Raw genomic sequence first — 24,668 nt, 5'->3', positions numbered from 1 at the left:
TCTTTGTTGGTTATTTACACTTTGCAGAAATAAGATCGAGATGCTCTAATAGAGCAGTCACTTACTCTAATAGAGCAGTCACTTACTCTAATAGAGCAGTCAGGAAAGGCTGATGTACTCTAATAAAACAGCCAGTTCTAGAGCATAATCTTGATTTTGAAAGCATAATTTTGAGCATAATAGGCTTAATTTTTGAGCAGTGCTCAAAAGCATAATAGGTAAAATTTTGGGCATAATAGGCCGGTGCCTACCTTGGGGGCTGAAGCCCCCCTTCATATTTAGGCTTTACTTGATCGATATGCTGAGTATTATAATGAAATTTTGTCTTAGCATGATTATATGATCACTAATAATACAAATACTCATAAAACCACCTTATAAACATCTTTCCAAGGTATTATCAGTGGATTTATGCTAAATTTTATGCAAAAAGGACCCGGATCAGCATTGGAGGTGTACAAGATGGAGATACTCTAATAGAGCAGCCAGCTAACTACTCTAATAGAACATTCACTGGAAACATGTAGTTGGTTTTGTTATGGAATTTTTCCAGATCTGCCTACACCTATACATACAATGAAGTGCATTGGTCTGTTTAAAGGGCTTCATTCATCCACTTGTGTAGTTAACATATATGGCAACACTTAATTCAGGTGCACAATTTCCATTGAAAATGCTCTCAGATTCAATCTTGTATTGTTCAAATTTCAAAATTTTCCACGTTCAACATTATTAAACTAACATGCACCTATTCAGTGTTGTGCAATTGTGAGAGGGGTGCATCATGTACTTGATTGTCTGTACCTACCCAAACTTTTCCATTAGCAAAATGCTTTAAAGAGCCATACCTATAATCTAAAGGCAGTATATGAAATATCTACCGACAGAAAATATTATAAATTTTATGTGGTAATGTTTCCAAATTGCAGTATTTTAGCATCTATTTTTCAAAAATTTCCTGGGAGGCATGCCCCAGGCCCCTCTAGTTCCAGCATGCGTCGCATGCTGGGAAGTGCACACCGCTATCCAAGAGATTAGTACCTTGATTTAGCCCCCCCTTTTATAAATCCTAGATCCGCCGCTGTGTAGGTACTATATCACTACCTTGTTGGTAGGCCTGAGCCTATTATGCTCAAAATTTTACCTATTATTCTTTCCAGAATTTCCCAAAAAGATTCTCCTATTATTCTTTGTATTATTCTTGTATCCAGCCTATTATTAAATAATTATTCTCATTCAGCTCATTCAGTATTATATCTGTGGCTAGTCGCTTAGTTTTCAAGATGCTGCTATAAGTAGTTTTGTCCAAATTATTAATAGCCATATATGAAGCATTCCACCTTACACATCATTTTTCTATCAGTTACAGCATACTTAGAATAGTTATCTACAGTAATAATACTTAGAATCAAGACACACGGTAGTGTGTCGTGCGGCCCAAGAATCCGACGCGCAACCCCGTGAGTATATTGACAGGAAGAAAGAAAACGCAATTTTCGCACCTCCGTAGCTCTGTGCTGCCTTGATGAAACAAGACGATTTTTGCTGTGTAGATTCCCTCCACCTTCAGTACTCCACATTCCAAATTTGAGCGAAATCGCTTCAGGCATTCCTGAGATATGCGACTTCAAATATTGGCTTAGTTTCTTCGTTTTTTTTCTTCTTATTTTTCTTCCTCTTTTCGCACACTTACAAAAACTGCTATAAAACGCGAACGCGTTATCCGATTGCCTTGAAATTTGGCACACAGAAGGGGGGTATAAAGGCGCATCTCGGTACCAACTTTGGCTGGAATACCATAAACAGGCAAAGAGGTATGAGCGATTATGCACGAAAAATAACACCAATATGTTGTCACGCCTACAGGGTAAACCGCGTATGGGAAGAAGCTGAAAATCGGTGGGTGAATAGGTTAACTATTGAACCTCAAACCTTTTGTGGTTTGAAAAAAATCGAGCTAAAAACCAGGAAGATACAGCGAAAAAATCAACAGTGTGTAACAATTACGCAATCAAGATTAGTTTATTTTTTATTTTATTATTATTATTATTATTATTATGCTTGCCACGCCTACCAGATAAACCACTTGGGGTAATGCTTTGAAAATCGCTGTACAGATGGAGTTATCATCTTAGAAAGGCTCTTCAATGGTGTAGAAGAATCAGACTTAAAGCCACGGAGTTATAACACGAAATCCAACTTGGTGTAGCAAGTGCGAGATCGAGATACTCTAATAGAGCAGTCATCCTAATAGAGCAGTCACCCTGAACAGAATTCAAGAGATCAGTTAGAAATAAGTAACCTGTATAGAGATCAGCTGCAAACAATTCACCCTGTTCAGACATCAGTTAGAAGAAGTTTTCTTGTAGAGAGTTCAGTTACAAACAAATCACCCTGTTGAAAGATCAGCTAGAAGATGTCACCTTGTAGATAGTTCAGTTACAAAGAAACCACCATGTAGAGAATTCAGCTACAAACTAGTGACCCTGTAGATACATCAGCTAGAAGAAGTTACCTTGTAGAGAGTTCAGCTACAAAGAAACCATTCTGTAAAGAGCTCAGCTGCAAACAAATCACCTATACAGAATTCAGCTACAAACAAATCACCCTGTAGAGAGATCAGCTAGAAGAAGTTACCTTGTAGATAGTTCAGCTACAAACAATTCACCCTGTACAGAGCTCAGTTAAAAGAGGTTTCCTTGTAGAGAGTTCAGATACAGACAAATCACCCTGTAGAGAGATCAGTTAGAAGAAGTTACCTTGTAGATCGTTCAGCTACAAACAATTCACCCTGTAAAGAGATCAGCTAGAACAAGTTACCTTGTAGAGAGTTCAGCTACAAAGAAACCATCATGTAGAGAATTCAGCCGCAAACAAATCATGTATAGAGAGTTCAGCTACAAACAAATCTCCCTGTAGAGAGATCAGCTAGAAGAAGTTTCCTTGTAGAGAGTTCTGCTACAAACAAATCACCCTGTAGAAAGATCAGCTAGAAGAAATCACCTTGTAGAGAGTTCAGCTTCAAAGAAACAATCATGTGAGAGTTCAGGTACAAACAAATTGTCCTGTAGAGAGATCAGCTAAAAGAAGTTACCTTGTAGAGAGTTCAGCTACAAAGAAACCATCATGTAGATAGTTCAGGTACAAACAAATCACCCTGTAGAAAGATCAGCTATAGAAGAAATCACCTTGTAGAGAGTTCAGCTACAAAGAAATCACCCTGTAGAAAGATAAGCTATAGAAGAAATCACCTTGTAGAGAGTTCAGCTTCAAAGAAATCACCCTGTAGAAAGATAAGCTATAGAAGAAATCACCTTGTAGAGAGTTCAGCTACAAAGAAACCATCATGTAGAGAGTTCAGCTACAAACAAATCGGCCTGTAGAGAGATCAGCTAGAAGAAATTACCTTGTAGAGAGTTCAGCTACAAAGAAACCATCATGTAGAGAGTTCAGCTGTAAACAAATCACCTGTAGAGAGTTAAGCTACAAACAAATCTCCCTGTAGAGAGATCAGCTAGAGGAAGTCACCTTGCAGGGAGTTCAGTTACAAAGAAATAAACCATGTAGAGAGTTCAGCTGCAAACAAATCACCTGTAGAGAGTTCAGCTAGAAACAAGTCACCCTGTAGAGAGATCAGCTAGAAACAAGTCACCTTGTAGAGAGTTCAGCTAGAAGAAGTCACATTGTAGAGCTACAAAGAAACTACCATGTAGAGTTCAGCTGCAAACAAATCACCCTGTAGAGAACTCAGCTACAAACAAATCGCCCTGTAGAAAGATTAGCTAGAAGAAATTACCTTATAGGGAGTTCAGCTATGAACAGATCACCCTGTAGAGAGTTCAGCTACAAACAAATCACCCTGTAGAGAGTTCAGTTACAAAGAAACCACCATGTAGAGAGTTCAGCTGCAAAAAAAATCAATCACTCTGTTGAGAGTTCAGCTAGAAGAAGTCACCTTGTAGAGAGATAAGGTGCAAATAAATCACCCTGTAGAGAATTCAGCTACAAACAAATCACCCTGTAGAAAGATCAGCTAGAAGAAGTTACCTTGTAGAGAGTTCAGCTACAAAGAAACCACCATGTAGAGAGTTCAGCTGCAAACAAATCACCTGTAGAGAGTTCAGCTAGAAACAAGTCACCCTGTAGAGAGATCAGCTAAAAACAAGTCACCCTGTAGAGAGTTCAGCTAGAAGAAGTCACATTGTAGAGAGTTCAGCTACAAAGAAACTACCACGTAGAGAGTTCAGCTGTAAACAAATCATCCTGTAGAGAGTTCAGCTAGAAGAAGTCACCTTTTAGAGAGTTCAGCTACAAAGCAACCACCATGTAAAACGTTCAGCTGCAAAAAACTCAATCACCTTGTAGAAAGATCGGCTAGAAGAAGTTACCTTGTAGAGAGTTCAGCTACAAAGAAACCACCATGTAGAGAGTTCAGCTGCAAACAAATCACCTGTAGAGAGTTCAGCTAGAAACAAGTCACCCTGTAGAGAGTTCAGCTAGAAGAAGTCACATTGTAGAGAGTTCAGCTACAGTGAAACTCCCATGTAGAGAGTTCAGCTGCAAACAAATCACCCTGTAGAGAACTCAGCTACAAACAAATATGCAGTGTAAAAAGATCAGCTAGAAGAAGTTACCTTGTAGAGAGTTCAGCTACAACAAAACCACCATGTAGAGAGTTCAGCTACAAACAAATCACCTGTAGAGAGTTCAGCTAGAAACAAGTCACCCTGTGGAGAGATCAGCTAGAAACAAGTCACATTGTAGAGAGTTCAGCTACAAAGAAACCACCATTTAGAGAGTTCAGCTGCAAACAAATCACCCAGTAGAAAGTTCAGCTATGAACAGATCACCCTGTTGAGAGATCACCTAGAAGTATCGCCTTGTAGAGAGTTCAGCTACAAACAAATCACCTGTAGAGAGTTCAGCTACAAACAAATCACCCTGTAGAGAGATCACCTAGAAGAAGTCACCTTGTAGAGAGTTCAGCTATAAAGAAACCACCATGTAGACAATTCAGCTGCAAACAAACACCCTGTAGAGAACTCAGCTACAAACAAATCGCCCTGTAGAAAGATCAGCTAGAAGAAGTTACCTTGTAGGGATTTCAGCTATAAAAAAATCACCCTGTAGAGAGTTCAGCTACAAAGAAACCATTCTGTAAAGAGCTCAGCTGCAAACAAATCACTTGTACAGAATTCAGCTACAAACAAATCACCCTGTAGAGAGATCAGCTAGAAGAAATTACCTTGTAGATAGTTCAGCTACAAACAAATCAACCTGTAGAAAGATCAGTTAGAAGAAGTTACCTTGTAGAGAGTTCAGCTACAAAGAAACCACCATGTAGAGAATTCAGCTGCAAAGAAATCACCCTGTAGAAAATTCTGCCAGAAACAAATTGCCCTGTAGAAAGATCAGTTAGAAGAAGTTACCTTTTAGAGAGTTCAGCTACTAAGAAACCATTCTGTAAAGAGCTCAGCTGCAAACAAATCACCTATACAGAATTCAGCTACAAACACATCACCCTGTAGAGAGATCAGCTAGAAGAAGTTACCTTGTAGATCGTTCAGCTACAAACAATTCACCCTGTAGAGAGAGCAATTAGAAGAAGTCACATTGTAGAGTGTTCAGTTACAAAGAAACCATCATGGAGATTTCTGTAATCAATATATGTGACCGGATTTGCGAAAAGGGGTCTTCCACACACATCCAATTTCATAAACGTTGGAGACCATAACTCAGTGTTCAAATAACATATTAACCTAAACAGTTCACCATGTATTCAGCTATAGTGGTGCTCACCACTGCCCAAATTTCAAGGCAATAGCTCTTTCCAATCAGAAGTTATCAATTGTCAAAGTTGGCAAATTGGATGTGTGTGGAAGACCCCTTTTCGCAAATTCGTTCACAAAATATTATTATTATGTATTATATATATAATTTGTACATTTACTGATAAAATATTTAAAGTACATCTACTTCATCTTTTCTTCTTCCTGTAGTAAAGAAAAAACATAGGTTAAAAAAGTCCCAAAGCTGGCCATAGGCCGGCTTTGGGGTATACAAATACAAAAAGAAATGAAATCTAATCCAAAACAGCCAAGCTGTAAAAAAAGTGTGCGGCCCTCAGAAAGGCTATGGTGAAAAAAGATGTGAAATCCAAGGTGGCGGCCAAGAAATGGCTGTGATGGTAGGTTAATGGTAAAAATTTTAATAATGACAATTTAGGCAAATTTTGTGAAGCAGCACAATTCACCTGAATTGTCGTTATTAAAATTTTTACCATTAACCTACCATCACAGCCATTTCTTGGCCGCCACCTTGGATTTCACATCTTTTTTCACCATAGCCTTTCTGAGGGCCGCACACTTTTTTTACAGCTTGGCTGTTTTGGATTAGATAGTTATCTACAGTAATAATTCAAGTGTATTTAATTATTAGTGTATTATAATAATATGCTGCAACTACTGTATAGCTACTAAGTTAGGTAGATAATAATGCTCAAAGATTTGAAAAAGATCTACTCGTGTAAGATGTACAAGTATCTGAATTGCAGATATCATGCAGTTAAATCCCTGACGCTGGCTGCAGATTGTTAACATGGAACGATCTGACTGCTCTATTAGAGTGTTTGAGCGTTCTATTAGGGTATATCAATCTTTCAGAGGCTTTTCAGATCCTTTCAGCCAGCACTCCTGTCAGTTTATAGTAGTTTAACTCTTTCTTCTAGGTAATCAAGAAAAGACACGCCTCCTAATTTCACGTGGTTATGCCTGTAACCATCCTATAATTCCAGAATTATTTTCAAGAAATTGGTGACCAATTATTCTCAAGATTATGCCAGCATAATAGGCGCAGGCCTACTTGTTGGATCCCATATATACTAGGGATTATTGGCGTGACCCTGAGGTAGTTTATGAGAATAACTCAATTAAGCTCTATTGGGATCAATCTGTTCAAGTGGTTTGCTATTGTCCGAGTAACCACCCAGATATTGTACTATGGAACAAACAAGATAACTCTGCTTACCTTATTGATGTAAGTACTCCAAGTGACAGCAACCTTCACTCAAAGTTTTGTAAAAAGATTGCAAAGCACAGTGACTTGGCCATGCAGATGAAACATATTTACCATCTTGAACGTGTTGTCATACTACCAATAGTCATATCAATCACTGGCCTGATCTCATCAGAATTAAAAGCTACCCTTCAGAGTATAGTTGAAGGTGGTGATATTATGAACATCATTTGTAAATTACAGAAAGCGGCACTTTTGGGCTCGTGCAGGATCATGAGAAGTGTTCTACTAAGAGACTAACTAGCCTTCTACCGCTACAATTAACATCTACAATTAACATTCACTGTGAAAAAGGTGGGATATAATATGGTATTTCCAGTGGCTTATTGAATACAAATAAGCCTTAATACAAATCCTGAATTATACTCATCTTATACTTTAGTATAATGCATACTATACTATTGCATGTATAGTTTCAGTTTAATTACCACAATACTTGAAATAGCTTATATCTGATATAATTCCCACACTATACCATCACATATATGGTTTCAGTATGTTTAACACATTAACTAAAGCCTTATTGGGATTGTTAGTATAATACAGGTTATACCAAGCTTTTTTGTATTCAATAAGCCACTGGAAATACCATCTTATATCCCTCTTTTTTCACAGTGATTGATACTTGCTTAGTTAATTAATGTAACCGCATGTATCTCTAATGCTTTTTTCAGCTCTGAATTTGTATGTATAAAAGTAGTCATCATTCCTATAATTGTTGAGGTGTTAGGTTCCATACCAAAAGAACTATCATTATTTAGAGAAGGCAAACTTACCATCATCTATAATACGGACATTTCCAAAGACTGTGTTATATTTTATCGCATCACTGTTACAGCGTTGTTTAACAAATTGATTGATGCCTTATTTATTGTACTTTGTGTGTCTCATAGCTAGCTGACAACTTTTACATTAACCTACACTCTTGGTTAGAGTCAGGTTGTTTTGTATACCAGCAATGTATTTGTATGTATATGTGACCGGATTTCATATAACAAGGCTTCCACACACACAAAATCAAACTTACATTTTTACTAGAAATGGATTGCTGGTCTAATACACTATCATATTCCACACTGTACTTCCTTCAGGACTGGCAAGTCTGGTTTCCATAGCAGCTTTCTTCCGACCCTGTCAAAGCCACGAGTGGGAGATTGGCACCATTAAATGGCCATGGCTTTGTAATAAGGCAGGTTATATAGAGCCGGCACCGGTTACACTGTTTTGCCAGCTATTTTGCTGGCAGTAGAGGGTATAATACATAGAATGTTACGTGCATTTCAAAAAAAACTTGTACAAAAAACCTAAGAAAGTGAAAAAAACAGAAGTTGTCTAAGCGAGGGCTCGAACCCGGGAATCCGTACTCATAAGTAATGTTTGTAACAATTATACCACCGGTGCGACAGCTCCTCATCTTCTTTAGTTTCTACCTTATAAACATCCGACTGAAGTGACTTCTATATATAACAAGAGTGAAGAAGAAATCAAAACTGAACCCTAGCCTACCCCTAATGCTAAGGAACTACTTTTCGCGTCCCCTAAAGTTGAATGCTCGGGGCAACCTACTAGATGCGAGCCCTAAAGTTGAATGCTCGGGAAAACTACTAGACGCGTGTCCTAAAGTCGAATGCTCGGGGCATATTGGACGTGCACCAACTCTAGCTCGCCTAGACACAACTGGTTTGTTTGATAGTCTAGCAAATGATGGACTTGTGCCGGTAAAATAGCTGTTCATGTTCGTAACCGGTGCCGGTACTATATCCACTTTGTTGTAATAATGGTGTGTAGTGAACTGGGACTTCACAGAGAGCTCGCCAATAGTGTTCTCAGTCAATTTGGAGTGATGTGAGGGCCATGGAGGGCCATAGAGAGCCCAAACTTGGCCTCTGGATTCCAATCGTCTTCTTACTTCATTTTATACCCCTATATTATGCCCACCCACCACCACCCAGCCTCCCACCCTATTACTGCCACTTGTGATATTATTACCCGCTCGAACAAAAGCTGCCCAAAACAGGGCAAATTTTGGGTATCAGAAATGTATACACTAACTCAGTGATAGCTAGTAAATAGGTGAATAATTAGTGCAAATTTTGTTTGCACAGCTATAGGCACTGGGACGTTATTACACAATGATTCCTTAAAATCGCCATATCTCCTAACAAAGCTTTGTGCGTTGAAGCCTTGTTTTGTCAAATTCAGTCACATATAACTATAGCTAACTATAACTATTGCTGTGATGAAATTAAGTAATAATAGTTGTAGATAATGAGTTACTGTATACAACAAGTAACTGTACTGTGCTGTACTACACCGCAACATAATAATGCGCAGAGAGGTGTCTGTTGCAATGAAAATATACAAATTGCCATAGTTTTTGTAACAGTTATATAATCATGTTGTTTACTGTAACTATTCATCTAATCCAAAACAGCCAAGCTGTAAAAAAAGTGTGCGGCCCTCAAAAAGGCTGTGGTGAAAAAAGATGTGAAATCCAAGATGGCAGCCAAGAAATGGCTGTGATGGTAGGTCAATGGTAAAAATTTTAATAACGACAATTCAGGTGAATTTGGTGCCGCTTGGTCTTGGCGCAAAATTCACCTGAATTTTCGTTATTAAAATTTTTACCATTAACCTACTACCACAGCCATTTCTTGGCCACCACCTTGGATTACACATCTTATTTCACCATAGCCTTTTTGAGGGCCACACACTTTTTATACAGCTTGGCTGTTTTGGATTACATTTCACTTCTTTTTGTATTTGTATACCCCAAAACCTGCCATAGGCCGGCTTTGGGGCTTTTTTAACCTATCTTTTTTCTTTACGACAGGAAGAAGAAAAGATGAAACAGATGTTAAATACTTTAAATATTTCTGAATTTATCAGTAAATGTACAAATTATGTATATAATACATATATTTATTACAGAACTCTCTGCATGGTGGTTTCTTTGTAACGTAACACTCTACAAGGTGACTTCTTCTAGCTGATCTCTGTACAGGGTGAATTGTTCGCAGCAGAACTATCTACAAGGTAACTCTTCTTCTAGCTGATCTCTCTACAGGGTGATTTGTTTGTAGCTGAACTATCTACAAGGTAACTTCTTCTAGTTGATCTCTCTACAGGGTGATTTGTTTGTAGCTGAATTCTGTACAGGTGATTTGTTTGCAGCTGAGCTCTTTACAGAATGATTTCTTTGTAGCTGAACTCTCTACAAGGTAACATCTTCTAGCTGATCTTTCTACAGGGCAATTAAACTTTGTTTGTAGCTGAATTTTCTACAGAGTAACTTGTTTGCAGCTGAACTCTCTACATGGTGGTTTCTTTGTAGCTGAAATCTCTACAAGGTGAATTCTTCTAGCTGATCTTTCTACAGGGTGAATTGTTTGTAGCTGAGCTGTCTACAAGGTAACTTCTTCTAGCTGATCTCTCTACAGGGTGATTTGCTTGTAGCTGAATTCTGTACAGGTGATTTGTTTGCAGCTGAGCTCTTTCTAGAATGGTTTCTTTGTAGCTGAATTCTCTACAAGGTAACTTCTTCTAGCTAATCTTTCTACTGGGTGATTTGCTTGTAGCTGAATTTTCTACAGGGTTACTTGTTTGCAGCTGAACTCTCTACATGGTGGTTTTTGTAGCTGAAATCTCTACAAGGCGAATTATTCTAGCTGATCTACTGGGTGATTTGTTTGTAGCTGAACTCTCTACAAGGAAACTTCTTCTAACTGATCTCTGTACAGGGTGAATTGTTTGTAGCTGAACCGTCTACAAGGTAACTTCTTCTAGCTGATCTCTCTACAAGGTGATTTGTTTGTAGCTGAATTCTGTACAGGTGATTTGTTTGCAGCTGAACTCTTTACAGAATGGTTTCTTTGTAGCTGAACTCTCTACAAGGTAATTTCTTCTAGCTGATCTTTCTACTGGGCGATTTGTTTGTAACTGAATTTTCTACAGGCTGATTTGTTTGCAGCTGAACCCTCTACATGGTAGTTTCTTTGTTGCTGAACTCTCTAGAAGGTGAAATCTTCTAGCTGATTTCTCTATGGGGTAATTTGGTGAAGTCTGTACAAGGTGCGTTTTTGTAGGTGATCTCACTGCAGGTTGATTTGTTTGTATCTGAACTCACTAAAGGGTGATTTGCTTGTAGCTGAACCCCTTACATTATGTCTATTCTAGCTACTAGCTGATCTCTCTACAGGGTGATTTGTTTGTAGCTGATCTCTCTACAAGGTGATTTGTTTGTAGCTGATCTCTCTGCAGGTTGATTTGTTTGTAGCTGAACTCTCTACAGGGTGATTTGTTTCTAGCTGATCTCTCTACAGGGTGATTTGTTTTTGGCTGAACTCTCTATAAGGTGATTTGTTTGTAGCTGATTTCTCTGCAGGTTGATTTGTTTGTAGCCGAACTCTCTACAGGGTGATTTGTTTGTAGCCGATCTCTCTACAGGATAATTTGTTTGTAGCTGAACTCTCTATAAGGTGATTTGTTTGTAGCTGATCTCTCTGCAGGTTGATTTGTTTTAGCTGAACTCTCTACAGGGTGATTTGCTTTTTGCTGAACTCCTTACATTGTGACTAGCTTCTAGCTGATGTCTCTACAGGGTGATTTTTTGTAGCTGAACTCTCTACAGAATGATTTTTTTCTAGCTTATCTCTCTACAGGTTGATTTGTTTGTAGCTGACCTCTCTTCAGGGTGATTTGTTTGTTGCTGATCTCTCTACAGGGTGATTTGTTTGTAGCTGAACTCTCTATAAGTTGATTTGTTTGTAGCTGATCTCTCTGCAGGTTGATTTGTTTTAGCTGAACTCCTTACATTGTGTCTAATTTCTAGCTGATGTCTCTACGGGGTGATTTTTTGTAACTGAACTCTTTATAAGGTGATTTGTTTGTAGCTGATCTCTCTACTGGTTGATTTGTTTTGTTTGTAGCTGAACTCTCTACAGGGAGATTTGTTTGTAGCCGATCTCTCTACAGGGTAATTTGTTTGTAGCTGAACTCTCTATAAGGTAATTTGTTTGTAGCTGATCTTTCTACACGTTGATTTGTTTGTAGCTGAACTCTCTACAGGGTGATTTGTTTGTAGACAATCTCTCTACAGGATAATTTGTTTGTAGCTGACCTCTCTTCAGGGTGATTTGTTTGTAGCTGATCTCTCTACAGGATAATTTGTTAGTAGCCGAACTCTCTATAAGGTGATTTGTTTGTAGCTGATCTCTCTGCAGGTTGATTTGTTTTAGCTGAACTCTCTACAGGGTGATTTGCTTGTAGCTGAACTCCTTACATTGTGACTAGTTTCTAGCTGATGTATCTACAGGGTGATTTGTTTCTAGCTTATCTCTCTACAGGTTGATTTCTTTGTAGCTGACCTCTCTTCAGGGCGATTTGTTTGTAGCTGATCTCTCTACAGGGTGATTTGTTTGTAGCTGACCTCATCTTCAGGGTGATTTGTTTCTATATAGCTGATCACTCTACAGAGTGATTTGCTTGTAGTTGAACTTCTTACATTGTGTCTAGTTTCTAGCTGATCCAGCTACAAACAAATCACCCTGTAGAGAGATCAGCTACAAACAAATCAACCTGTAGAGAGTTCAGCTACAAACAAATCACCCTGAAGAGAGGTCAGCTAATTTGTTTTAGCTGAACTCCTTACATTGTGCCTAGTTTCTAGCTGATGTCTCTACTGAGTGATTTTTTGTAGCTGAACTCTATATAAGGTGATTTGTTTGTAGCTGAACTCTCTACAGGTTGATTTGTTTGTAGCTTATCTCTCTACAGGAGAGATCAGCTACAAGCACATCAACCTGCAGAGAGATTAGCTACAAACAAATCACCTTATAGAGAGTTCAGCTACAAACAAATTACCCTGTAGAAAGATCGGCTACAAACACAGTACAAGTTGATTTGTGTGTAGCTGATCTCTCTGCAGGTTGATGTGTTTGTAGCCGATCTCTCTACAGGGTAATTTGTTTGTAGCTGAACTCTCTATAAGGTGATTTGTTTGTAGCTGATCTCTCTGCAGGTTGATTTGTTTTAGCTGAACTCTCTACAAGGTGATTTACTTGTAGCTGAACTCCTTACATTGTGTCTAGTTTCTAGCTGATGTCTCTACAGGGTGATTTTTGTAGCTGAACTCTCTACAGGGTGATTTGTTTCTAGCTTATCTCTCTACAGGTTGATTTGTGTGTAACTGGTCTCTCTACAAGCTGATTTGTTTGTAGCTGATCTCTCTGCAGGTTGATTTGTTTGTAGCTGATCTCTCTACACGTTGATTTGTTTGTTGCTGATTGCTCTAAAGGTTGATTTGTTTGAAGCTGAACTCTCTGCAAAGTGTTATGTTTGTAGCTGATCTCTCTACAGGGTAATTTGTTTGTAGCTGAACTCTCTCCACAGTGACTTGTGTCACTGCTTGAAGTTTCTTAGTTTACTAGAGTGGTATATCAACAGTATATGGAACAGTTAATTGTTAGGAATTTTAGTAGCTTTTCAGTAAACCTGCATTCACTGATGTTTACTGAGAGTTTAAAATTTAGTAAAACAATTATGTTCCATATACTTAAAGTTACTGACATTTTACTATCAGTATAAATGGATACAACTACAGTAAAGCAGCTTAACAAATTAGTAAACTAAGAACCTTCAAGCAGTGGTGTGTAGCTGAAATCTCTAGAGAGTGACTTAATTGTAGGGGAACTCTCTACAGGGTGTATGACTTGTTTATAGCTGAACTCTCTTCAGTGTGACTTGTAATGTTCTGAATCTCTACAGTGATATATTTGTAGCTTAACTCTCCACAGGGTGACTTGCTTCTTGCTGAACTGTCTATAAGATTAACTGTTTGCAGCTGAACTCCCTACAGAATAACTTGCAATGTAATAGAATTCTATAATGAAGTAAATAAATTAGCTGAATGCTCTATTAGGGTGACTGTTCTATTAGAATATCTCGCTCTCGCATTTGCTACACGGAGTTGGTTTTCGAATCATAACTCAGTGGTTTGTAATCCAATTCTTCTATACTACTGCAAGGACTTTCTAGGAAGATTATTCCAGCTATACACCGATTTTCAGCTCATTGCTCTAAGCGGTTTGCCTAGTAGGCGTAAAAACTAATACTCTTTTATTCATAAAAATCGTTCGCGTAATTGTGACACAGGTTGGGTTTTGTATCATTTCTCCGTGGTTTGTATCTCGATTCCTTTCAAACCACCAAAAGGCACTCCTACGATGGTTACTCCATCTACATAGCAATTTTCAACTCATTCTATGAAGCGGTTTACCCTGTAGGCATGACAACAAATCTATCTTGTTTTACGCGAATAATCGGTCATAATTCCTGAACCAGTCATCGTATTTGCACCAAATTTGATACTAGGATTCGCCTTTGGACTCCCTTTCTGTGTGCCAAATTTCAAGGCGATCGGAGAACGCGTTTGCGTTTTATAGCAAATTTTGCAAGTGTGCGAAAACACGAAGAAAAAAAAACCAAGAAAAAAAAATCGAAACTTTGGCAGCTCGTATCTCGGAAATAGCTGGAGCGACTTCCTTTAAATTTGGAATGTAGACTCCCCTGGCTGTCGGACAACTCTATAGCAAATTTGGTTCTAATCAGATAAGGGATCACCGAGATACAAAGGTGTGAAAATGACGTTTTCTTTCTTCCTGTCAATATACTCAGGTGTGGCGTGCCGGCTTCTTGGGCCCGAACGACACACTATCGTGTGTCTTGATATGCAATGTTCTATAACTATACATCAATTTTCATGTATGTCATAATGAGGTTGCAACTACATGCACACTTACAAGCAGATGCACATATATTCCTTAAGCATATTATACAAACAATACATGAAACCTGGATTGCTTACATGCCTAATTCATTCTAGTGGACCTTCAGCATACTTAAATAAATAATTGTAGAATATAAAATGTTATGCTGCAATATTATTGTATTATCTTGTAATAACATTTACGGTATGTGTGTTACAGTGGTTTTCATATGTGTTAAAGTAGAGTACAGGTATGTATGTGCATGTGTATGCACGTGCCGTTCTATTCTGTGTACACAGCATGTTCATTAACTCATGATAAGGATGATACAGAGAATTTTCTTTATTGTGGACAGCTCATGGGATTACATATGGTTAATAATCACAAATGAATACTAGTAGATGTGTTGTACATAGTATGTATTATATCAGGGAATCATTATGACAGTTTCTCTGTTAAAATGCAACCAATCATAAGCAATCTATCAACTAAGTGTGCATGTGTGCATAATGCATGGGTGAGTGAATGGGTAAGAGAGATAGAGAGAGACACACAGAGAGTCGATGTGTGTGTGTGTTTGCGTGAATGCATGTATCAATGTAGTGCATGTGTGTACTGTTACAGGCAGTTTATAGACAGTCTTACTGTGGTGGTAATCTCACAATACGGTATAGTGTCATTCATACTTCCAAATAGAATATATGAATATTACAGTAATTACACAGGGAATGTATTTCTTAACTTTGGACAGCTCATAGGATTCAACACTGCTAATAATCCATATGATCATATGAACATGTCATAGTATATATTCTACCAGGGAATCATGATGACGTCAAAAATGTGTTCACTCATTAACCAAGTAATTTATCAATACATAAGTTAACTCCCACATGTGTGACTATATGTGAACATGAATGATTATATGTAGCTACACAAAAAATTAGAAAACAGTTAAGTGACCACTAGGCTTCTTTCTTCATTTTGTATAGTTTCAGTTTCAAGATTCTTTACTTTCATGGTTTAGCTTTCTTACAGACCCTTACAGGTAATAATACTCTTGTACTACTATCTGTGTAACTGATATGCAGTGCATGTACACTTCACATGTTAGTGTTATTATGAATATTATATGGTATACTATATTAGACAAGTTGTTAGTTAGTTAGTGTCTTAAGCTTTAAATTAATGCACTTGATGTTGTGTACCAAATCTTTTAGTTTTCTTGTTGCCTATACCATACTATAAACATACAGTATGTATACTAACAGCTACACTCTCACATATAGTGTATCTGCATGCAAGCTTCAGTGTATGTATTAACACATTATAATTGTATTCAGGATAATGTACATTATTACAACATGCTCAGGCTGTGTATCAGTGTACAGATAGCTAAGCACATCTACCTATTATCTGTACATAAGCAGCTATACAAATGCTATGCATTAATGTACCTTGAAAATGTGTTTTTAAAGTTAATGTATAACAAAAAGAAAGTAAATGTTTTTCAGGTACTATCAATATTCAGTTCAGTTGAATTTGTAACTTAGTAACTTAAAGTCTTAGATCAGATGACACAATTGAGGGGTCGTATTTTCATTTCAACATGCGGCAGAGCATACCATCGTCCATTAAGAAAAATGTTATGCTTATTATTGTACTGATGGTTGAGGTGTATGTAAGAACAACTCTTGTACCACCAGCCACCAGCAGTACGGCCATGTTGGCTAGTAGCTGCACAATTCCTTCTTGATTTATCATTGTCCCTGTCCTTGGTGGTAAATGGCATTGTGGTTAGGGAATAATCACCAGCAAAAGGATCGGTAGTGCTCCCTTCATATCCTAATATGGTTAATGGATATTGTTCATCAGCCGATCCCACCTTGAAGAGACTATATGATAAATGACCTCTTGTTCCATTGGTCAATATGTAATCAATGCGTAACTCCCATCGTCTACCATTACCCGTAAGACAATGAAGTGGATACAGTCCTATCCAAAACTCTCTTGTGGTATCTTTATCATCAACTGGTAGTGTACCAAATCCCTCTTCATATTCAGTCCAGTCTCTGTTAAAGTCAACACTTCCATCAATTCTTCTCTGGATAACTAGCCATCCTCCTCCATCGGTTTCTGTATCACAATAAACTTTAGTAATAGTTGACAAATCATTTGAACAGAAATTCTTCATTTGATACTGTCCAGAATTATAAGCAATGTCTTCACTAAATGCAGATGGTCTAAATCCCAGATCACAGCAATTCTTAATAGCAGAGCTGCTTTTCTCCATACTCTGAGCCTCAACACTAATGAGCAATAGAACAAAACATATAATTCTGACCATGACTGTCATGAGTACAAGCACTGTACAACACACACAATAAAGTAACAACTGCCTCAAGTGACAATGAACTTAGTTTTAAATAGTCTATGGTCTTTAATTCATACACATGCAGTTAGTCATAAGTTCTCTTTGAACTATGTCTCCAGGATTAAATTACACATCACTTGTACAAATGCTTGCTTGATTAATATAGTAGCTATTGTTCAACACATTGATGTTTACTTAAAGTAATAGGCAACACCTCTCAGCTGTTTACTAAACTATGATACTCCAACTGAGCTGTGTTCAATAACAAATTGAAGTAAACACAAAACACTTTGAAGAACACAAGTATAGTAGTGCTGGTTGTCATGGTTCTGCTCTTTTCAGTTTTCTCTCTTCATGGTATTCTTAAGACAATTAAAGAGCAATCTTAGAAAATTAATTTTATAGTTTAAAGCCATAAAGTAATTGATGCACTTTGAATTTTAACACATCAGTTGTGGTTCTATTCTGTTTATCTCAAAAGTGTACAACCATACAATAACAATGTTAAGTGTATGCAGTTCTACTCAGTTACTGTACTACAAGTACTGAAAATATGTGTACTAAATATTATGATCTCTACATACGTACATTTATTTAGTTAATGATTGCTGTGCATGGAAAAAAACTGTAGTATTCTTATTATTAATAATTTTTTCACACAATCATGCTGTTTCGGGAAAGTGAGAAATACTCATTAAAGCTACAAGTGTGTGAGTCATGTTACTTATACATTGAGATCTGCAGTTATAGTTACCTTGTGCCTCATTTAACGTGCAAAATAGAACAGATTTTGTTCATGAGAATTGTCTACCAGTTCATGTCAAGTGTGTATAGTTATTCAGACAATTTCATGTTACAGATGTGGTAGACTTTGTTGGGATTCTTTCAAAGGATCCACAACATAATCATGGTGAAGGAAATAGTAAAGGAGAAATTTTGGCTATTTGTGGTGGACTATCAGAAGACACTCTAGCTGAAAGGAGAGCACACAATCCACCGCCATCACTTGTTCCATGCTTGCACACAAATCTTGGTGTGTGCATGTGTATGTGTGTGTGTGTGTGTGTGTGTGTGTGTGTGTGTGTGTGTGTGTGTGTGTGTGTGTGTGTGTGTGTGTGTGTGTGTGTGTGTGTGTGTGTGTGTGTGTGGTGGTGCCTCCTTGCAGTGCCTAGCAGGCAGTAACAGTTTGTTACTGGCTAACATGACTGGTACTCTGGTGCAATCTGTCATTTGATTTCTGTTCAGGTTTTTAATCAGTGGCCTAGTGAGTCACAGTGATGTTGCAAGTCCTTCATTTCCAAAGGATGTCCATTAATTGTAGTACCTTGATAAAGTTTGGATAAAGACAAAAGACTGTTGTCTCCACACAGACCACAATAGCGACAATGTCATGTCTAATCACCCCTGACAACGGAACTGTCGACCATGGAAGCAGTTGTAATTTTCAGTCAAAGATTGAGTATTCCACGAACAAATGGTTAAATTGTAGAGTCGTTTCCTTCACATTTTAATTAAAAGACATTTACAGACTCTGCCTTCTGTGTTCCCCCTCCAAATTCCTCATCACAAAGTACTTAACACCATGGCAACAATATAGCTAAACTTGAAAGAAGCACTATTAGTGTAGTAGTTGTGTGTACTTATTGGTAACCATAGCAACACATAACTCTATTGTTGTGTAATGTAACTCTAGTTATCACCAGCAACATATTTAATTTACCTTATTTGAAGCTACTACACACTTATCTAGAAAAGTACATCCAAGTATACATCTTGATACCAATATCAATAAAATGGATGTTACATAGCAACTAGCAAAAGCCACATAGCTTGGTTACACATTACACAATTGAATGCACGTTATTAAAATGTGCCCCAGCTTTATGTTACAGGTGACAAACTATGCACTTCAATTTTAACAAACATTACATAGTTATAGCAACAGGGGAGGCAAGCTTGGGATATCAAATCCCTAGGGCAGCTTAATTAGGTGGGGGGAGGCGGATTTGGGTGCTGAAGTACTGCCCCAACTCAAACCACTACGGAAGGTAATACAGCTACAAGTGCAGTTACATGTAAAGAATAGACAAAATTAAAAAAAATCAATTAGCACATTGAATTTCACGCCATTTGTAGGAGTAAGGGTTTAACAGCTGATGTTTGCAATATTCTAATAGAACACTTAACTTCCAAATGATTTTATTAAAATGGTTCAAAGTTAGAATGAAAATGAGCTTTTGAGTTGCCATTGAAACTTGTCTTCATTATCTCTGCATTGTTACTTCTTCATTGTGTCAACATCCATTTCCTTCATCTTTAAAAAGACCTGAATAATTATGCTATACCAAATTATTTTAAAATCAATTCTTTACTACTTATGGCTAAATATTAGTGGATATTGTGAGCTTTAGCTATAACTGTGATGTGAGTTAGGTTGAAATGCAAACCAAAATTAATTATTTGAAAAGTTTAAGCATTGGCTTAAAGTGTTGCCTGAAAGCCATTAAAATAATGGTAGCATTCAATTGTTAAACAATGTTGAGGAGCAATATTTGCTATCACACATACAATACTAGCTGGAATGTTGGCATGTAGTTGGCCAGGTTTAGGATGGAAGTTCATTAATATTATTTAATTAACAAACCAGTAAAGGGAAAATTAAGATATGTAGCAGGGATTACATTAATGATCTTGACAGGCTAGGTGGATCATGAATACCTGAAGCACAAATTTAATCCTTACTTTAGCCATTCTTTTTATACAGGAATTACATTTGCATTTCAGTTAATGATCTCCATTTTATCTCTACTACTATAGGTTGTAAAACTCAGTATTAATTGTATATCATTCATAATGACCATAGATAACTAGAAAATTTCATTTATTGTAGCCATGTTTTGGTTTGATCACTAAGCTTTTCTTTTTCTGTAACATTACTGTACCCTAAAAGGCATTGTAGTCACTGTTATACACACGGAATATGCATACTACAGTTTATTGTCATCAGTGGTGACAGAAGTGTTATTGTCACCAGCAGTGAACTGTTATTACATTAACTACACAACCACATCTTATCCCAGCAACAATAACACTTTTAATACACTACGAAAAAAAATCTCCATGTTTGGTATGAAGTGGAGAATGTGGTTGTCTAGTAGAAGTACAATGATCAGTAATAATTATTGTGCATTATTTATAGGACTTCATTTCTTTTTCAATTGCTATATTTGGGTTCATTTGAAGAAACCTGAGTAAGATCTTGTTACAGGGACAATAAGATGACCAGTTAAGGAAATATCAAGTTGTATAAAACACAGTTATGATGTGCTATAATCATCCATAGCTATGGTTAGATCAGTGTTGATAGGTCTACAATGACTACTCCTGAAACTTTCATGCTGCCACTAGTAAAACTAGTTGGTATTGTGGCTCAAGATACTAGCAATGATGTCCCCATTGAGAACTGCTGGATTTAGACCTTCTGTATTCAGTGTCACATTTACTAACAACCCTAAACAATACAAAATGAAGAATTTCTGTGGTAACAATCAATCAAAGTCTATTACTAAAGTATATATATTTTGATACTGATACTGTCACTGATGCTAGTTGTTCAGAGAAGAATAGATGGAAGTGTTGAATTTAACAGAAACTGGACTGAGTATAAAAGGGGTTTTGATAAACTACCAGTTGATTCTACTGATCGCACAGGAGAATTTTGTATAGGATTGTACTCCTTTCATTGATGCCAGTGGATGGTGGTATGAGAGGTGCTCCTACATTAACCCAAACCACAAATATAATAACAGTCACACAATATATCTAAATGGTCACTGGCATCCTCTTCCTGTGATAGAATTAAAGATCACACCAAAAGACTGTCAATTTTAACATAATAATACTCCACTATGATTTGACTTATCTAACTATAAGCTATAGTTTTGTGACTAAATTTATTTGTGTACATGTCTTGTACTCAACATCACAATAATCATTATTAATATGATAATGGTTGCAATGCACTTGCAAACTTCATGTATTGTTTAATTTCCAGCTAAACCTGTTTGTGACATTTGTATGTAGTGCTGTAGTAAAGTAGGACAGCTACTCAAAAAGATTGTTTAATAAGTTATGTTCTAAATCTACAATTAACCGCCATAAAAGCCACAGATAGGCAAAATGATAAGCTATTTTGATTGTTTTTTCTATGGTTCATGAAACACTATAGAAGCATATAAACAATAAATGTATTGCAGAGTTTCAAACAGCTCAATTACCTTACCTTTGGTAACTACATACTGACTGTACATTATTTTACTAATTGATCAACAAGATTATGATGACTCTGCAACATAGGAAATTGTCTCCTTCAGCAGTATACAATTGTACTTTCTAATAGATAGATATAGGAGATACTGTTTGGGGGGCTGAGGGGTCAACAAGGTTTAGGATAAAACAGTGTTTTATTCCACGAAGAAGACACGAATGGAATTCTAGTAAACAAGTTATATTTATTTGAATAACTTCGGTTGGTTTAGCTGGATGAATGAAGGATCTAAAAATCTAGTTGAATATCTTCAGAAAGAATATTTTTAATTAGACTACCTATTGCAGGTTTGAATTTGAGAGCATTTTTGATATTATTATTATTCAGACTGTACTTCAATACAATGTGAATTATTACCACACAATAATCAACCATCAGCTGTCGATGGGTGTATTGTAGAGGATAGCAGCATAACTGTGAACTGCTGTAACCTGGGATACCGGTATTCAAGGTTTGGAGAAGTCTATTATAAACCTGATGTCTACACTATTAGGAACTTTTGTGGAAATTGTCTAGCAATTCAAAAAGGGTATTATGACAATTTTACTGCTGGAGGAGGATGGCTGGTTACTCAAAGAAACCAAGATGGCTTTAACAGAGACTGAGTAGATTACAAAGATGGATTTAGTAGCCTGACTGGAGAATTTTGCTACAGTATTCATGCCATTTATTGCCTTACCAATCAAGGATGGCAGTGGTAGCAAAGTATTGACTATACTTTTTGTAATGGAACAAAAGGTTATCTGTCATATAGAAACTTTAGAGTAGGACCAGCCATTGAACAGTATCCATTAACCTTATCAAGAGTAGATGGAAGGACAAATGATCCATTCTCATGCAACAATGATATGAAGTTTACAACTATAGAGACAGGGACAATGATAAAGTAGCAGCAATGAAGAATACATTCAACTGTGTAATACATGAAGGAGGTGGTCCGTTACAGGTGGTAGAAGTAGCAGATGGTGATATAACGCTTGCTCTTACATATCTCTCAATTAATGAGTGCAGGATGCTTTTATGGACACAGTTACTCATTACCATTTAGAGAAATAAAAACTAGGCTAAAGAACTGTTACCATTTGACCTATTTTGGTAGTTGGATTCAATTATAGATTTATTGTAACATTGCAATAAGACATACAGCTATAGTGAATAATTTTGTTAAATTAAGCACAATATTAAATACTGATAGTTAGTAAAAACCATTAGGTAGGGAGTCATGGAATAAGTTTGCTACTTTATAAAAAAATAGATTAATATTTATCACTTTCAGTTGTGTGTAGAGATGTACCTAAAGGGCATAGTATGTATAATTGCCATAAATAGTAACTGTTCAGTAATACACATACTCCACTTCATTGTTCTTGTTGGTGAAGTGTTATTGTAGTAACTACACAACCACATCCTGCACCTCAAAACAGTAAACTAATAATATGGTTGTGTGAGTAACTGGTTTGGTAAGCGAGTCACAAATATTTTTGTTTGGTATGAAGTGTAGAATTTGGTCAGCAATAATTATGTACATTTATTATAGCACCATTATGATAATAAGATTGCAAATTTATTGTAATTACCATGTTTAGGTTCTTTAGTAGAACACAAGCATTCAAAGCAGGACAATGTTATTTATATAGTAAGTTATTTTTGAAGGAAATACACAGTAGTATAAAAGTACTATTTCTATATATATATATTATCACCTACTAACAGTGAGCTAGCTGTAGTTGATCAGTCTACAATGATCAATACTATCACTATTTCAATATTAGTGGTTAGTGCTATAGGAATAGTACTGGTTGATGGAGAGTGTCATACTAATGGTGGACCTATTAAAAGCTGCTGTAGTCTTAGCTACAATAATACAGTACTCATTTCAATGTGAAGCATCCATGAGTCTACATTATTGGTAACTTTGGAAGAGTAAACTGTCCAACACTAGAGTATACTGCGATACTACCATTGGAGGAGGAGGATGGACTGTCATTCAGAGAAGAAAAGATGGAAGCGTTGACTTTAACAGAGACTCGATAGATTATGAAGATGGATTTGGTAGGGGAATTTTGGTTTGGATTGCGTGTAATGCATTCTGTTACCAATCAAGGACAGTGGGAGCTACGTATTGACTACACATTTACTAATGGAACAAAAGGTTATCTAGCATACAGTAACTTTAGAGTAGGATCAGCCACTAAACACTATCCATATAACCATATCAGGATTTGATGGAGTTACTGCTGATCCATTTAAAGATCACCCTCTGAATCAGATGAAGTTTTCAACAAAGGATAGGGACAATGATAATTGGAGTGATAAAAACTGTGTAATTGACCAGGCTGAAATTTCTGATGGTTGGTGGTACAATTATTGCACCATGCAGTGTACGTCTCAACAACGAGTACAACAAAAGCAATACTATGTACGTCAATGGGGAAGCCCACCTTCTACCATTTATTGAAATGAAAGCCAGGCCCAATAATTGTGGTAATTGATGTCTTGCAATAATTATGTGTGTGATTAGCTAGCTCACCATGTACTTGTTAACATAGTAACACAGAATATTATTATAGGTGTTACAATAGCATTATTGCAACTGCATTACTGTAAGACATGTGCATACAGTTCACTGTACATGTTGACATAATAATTATACCGCTGCAGCCGGTGCACATAATAACATTAGTGTTTTTATCTCTCTCTCTGTGAAGAATTATAATCATTAAAATAGCAAGTTAACATCATGATTATGGTATTAATATTTTATGAATTAATGTTGCTACATCCATAATAAATGATATGCAAAGAGGCAGCTGTATACAGATTGAGTAAAATACATAGGATCATGCAAATACAATCAGTGTATTGAAGGAATATAAATTATAATAGTATGCAAAATATGACAAATGTAAAGCCTGATATAGTGTAATTGTTTTCAAATGTTTTATGTGAGATGTAATACAACCAGCCAGCACATAATTTTGTATGCACTATTTTGTGTCTCATTCTTCAATACAGTACACAGAGTTGATTGAAATAATAATAATGAATCTCTTCCTTCTGCCCTGACTGTATACTATCAATAGTCAGCTGTGATTTTAAATCAGTTCAAAGAATAGGATCACTGTGT

General features: G+C 36.7%; 1 protein-coding gene across 1 annotated transcript; it reads right to left on the bottom strand.

Annotated features, from left to right (window-relative positions):
• Positions 1-16,410: 16,410 nt before the first annotated feature.
• LOC136246362 (fibrinogen-like protein A) lies at positions 16,411-17,187 on the bottom strand. Its single transcript, XM_066037754.1, has one exon. The coding sequence runs from the start codon at positions 17,185-17,187 to the stop codon at positions 16,411-16,413; it is 777 nt and encodes a 258-aa protein (XP_065893826.1).
• Between the last annotated feature and the right edge of the window lie 7,481 nt (positions 17,188-24,668).

The sequence above is a fragment of the Dysidea avara genome, chromosome 2 (assembly GCF_963678975.1).
Source record: "Dysidea avara chromosome 2, odDysAvar1.4, whole genome shotgun sequence".
NCBI lineage: Eukaryota > Metazoa > Porifera > Demospongiae > Dictyoceratida > Dysideidae > Dysidea > Dysidea avara.
This window is presented reverse-complemented; position numbering and strand designations above follow the sequence as displayed.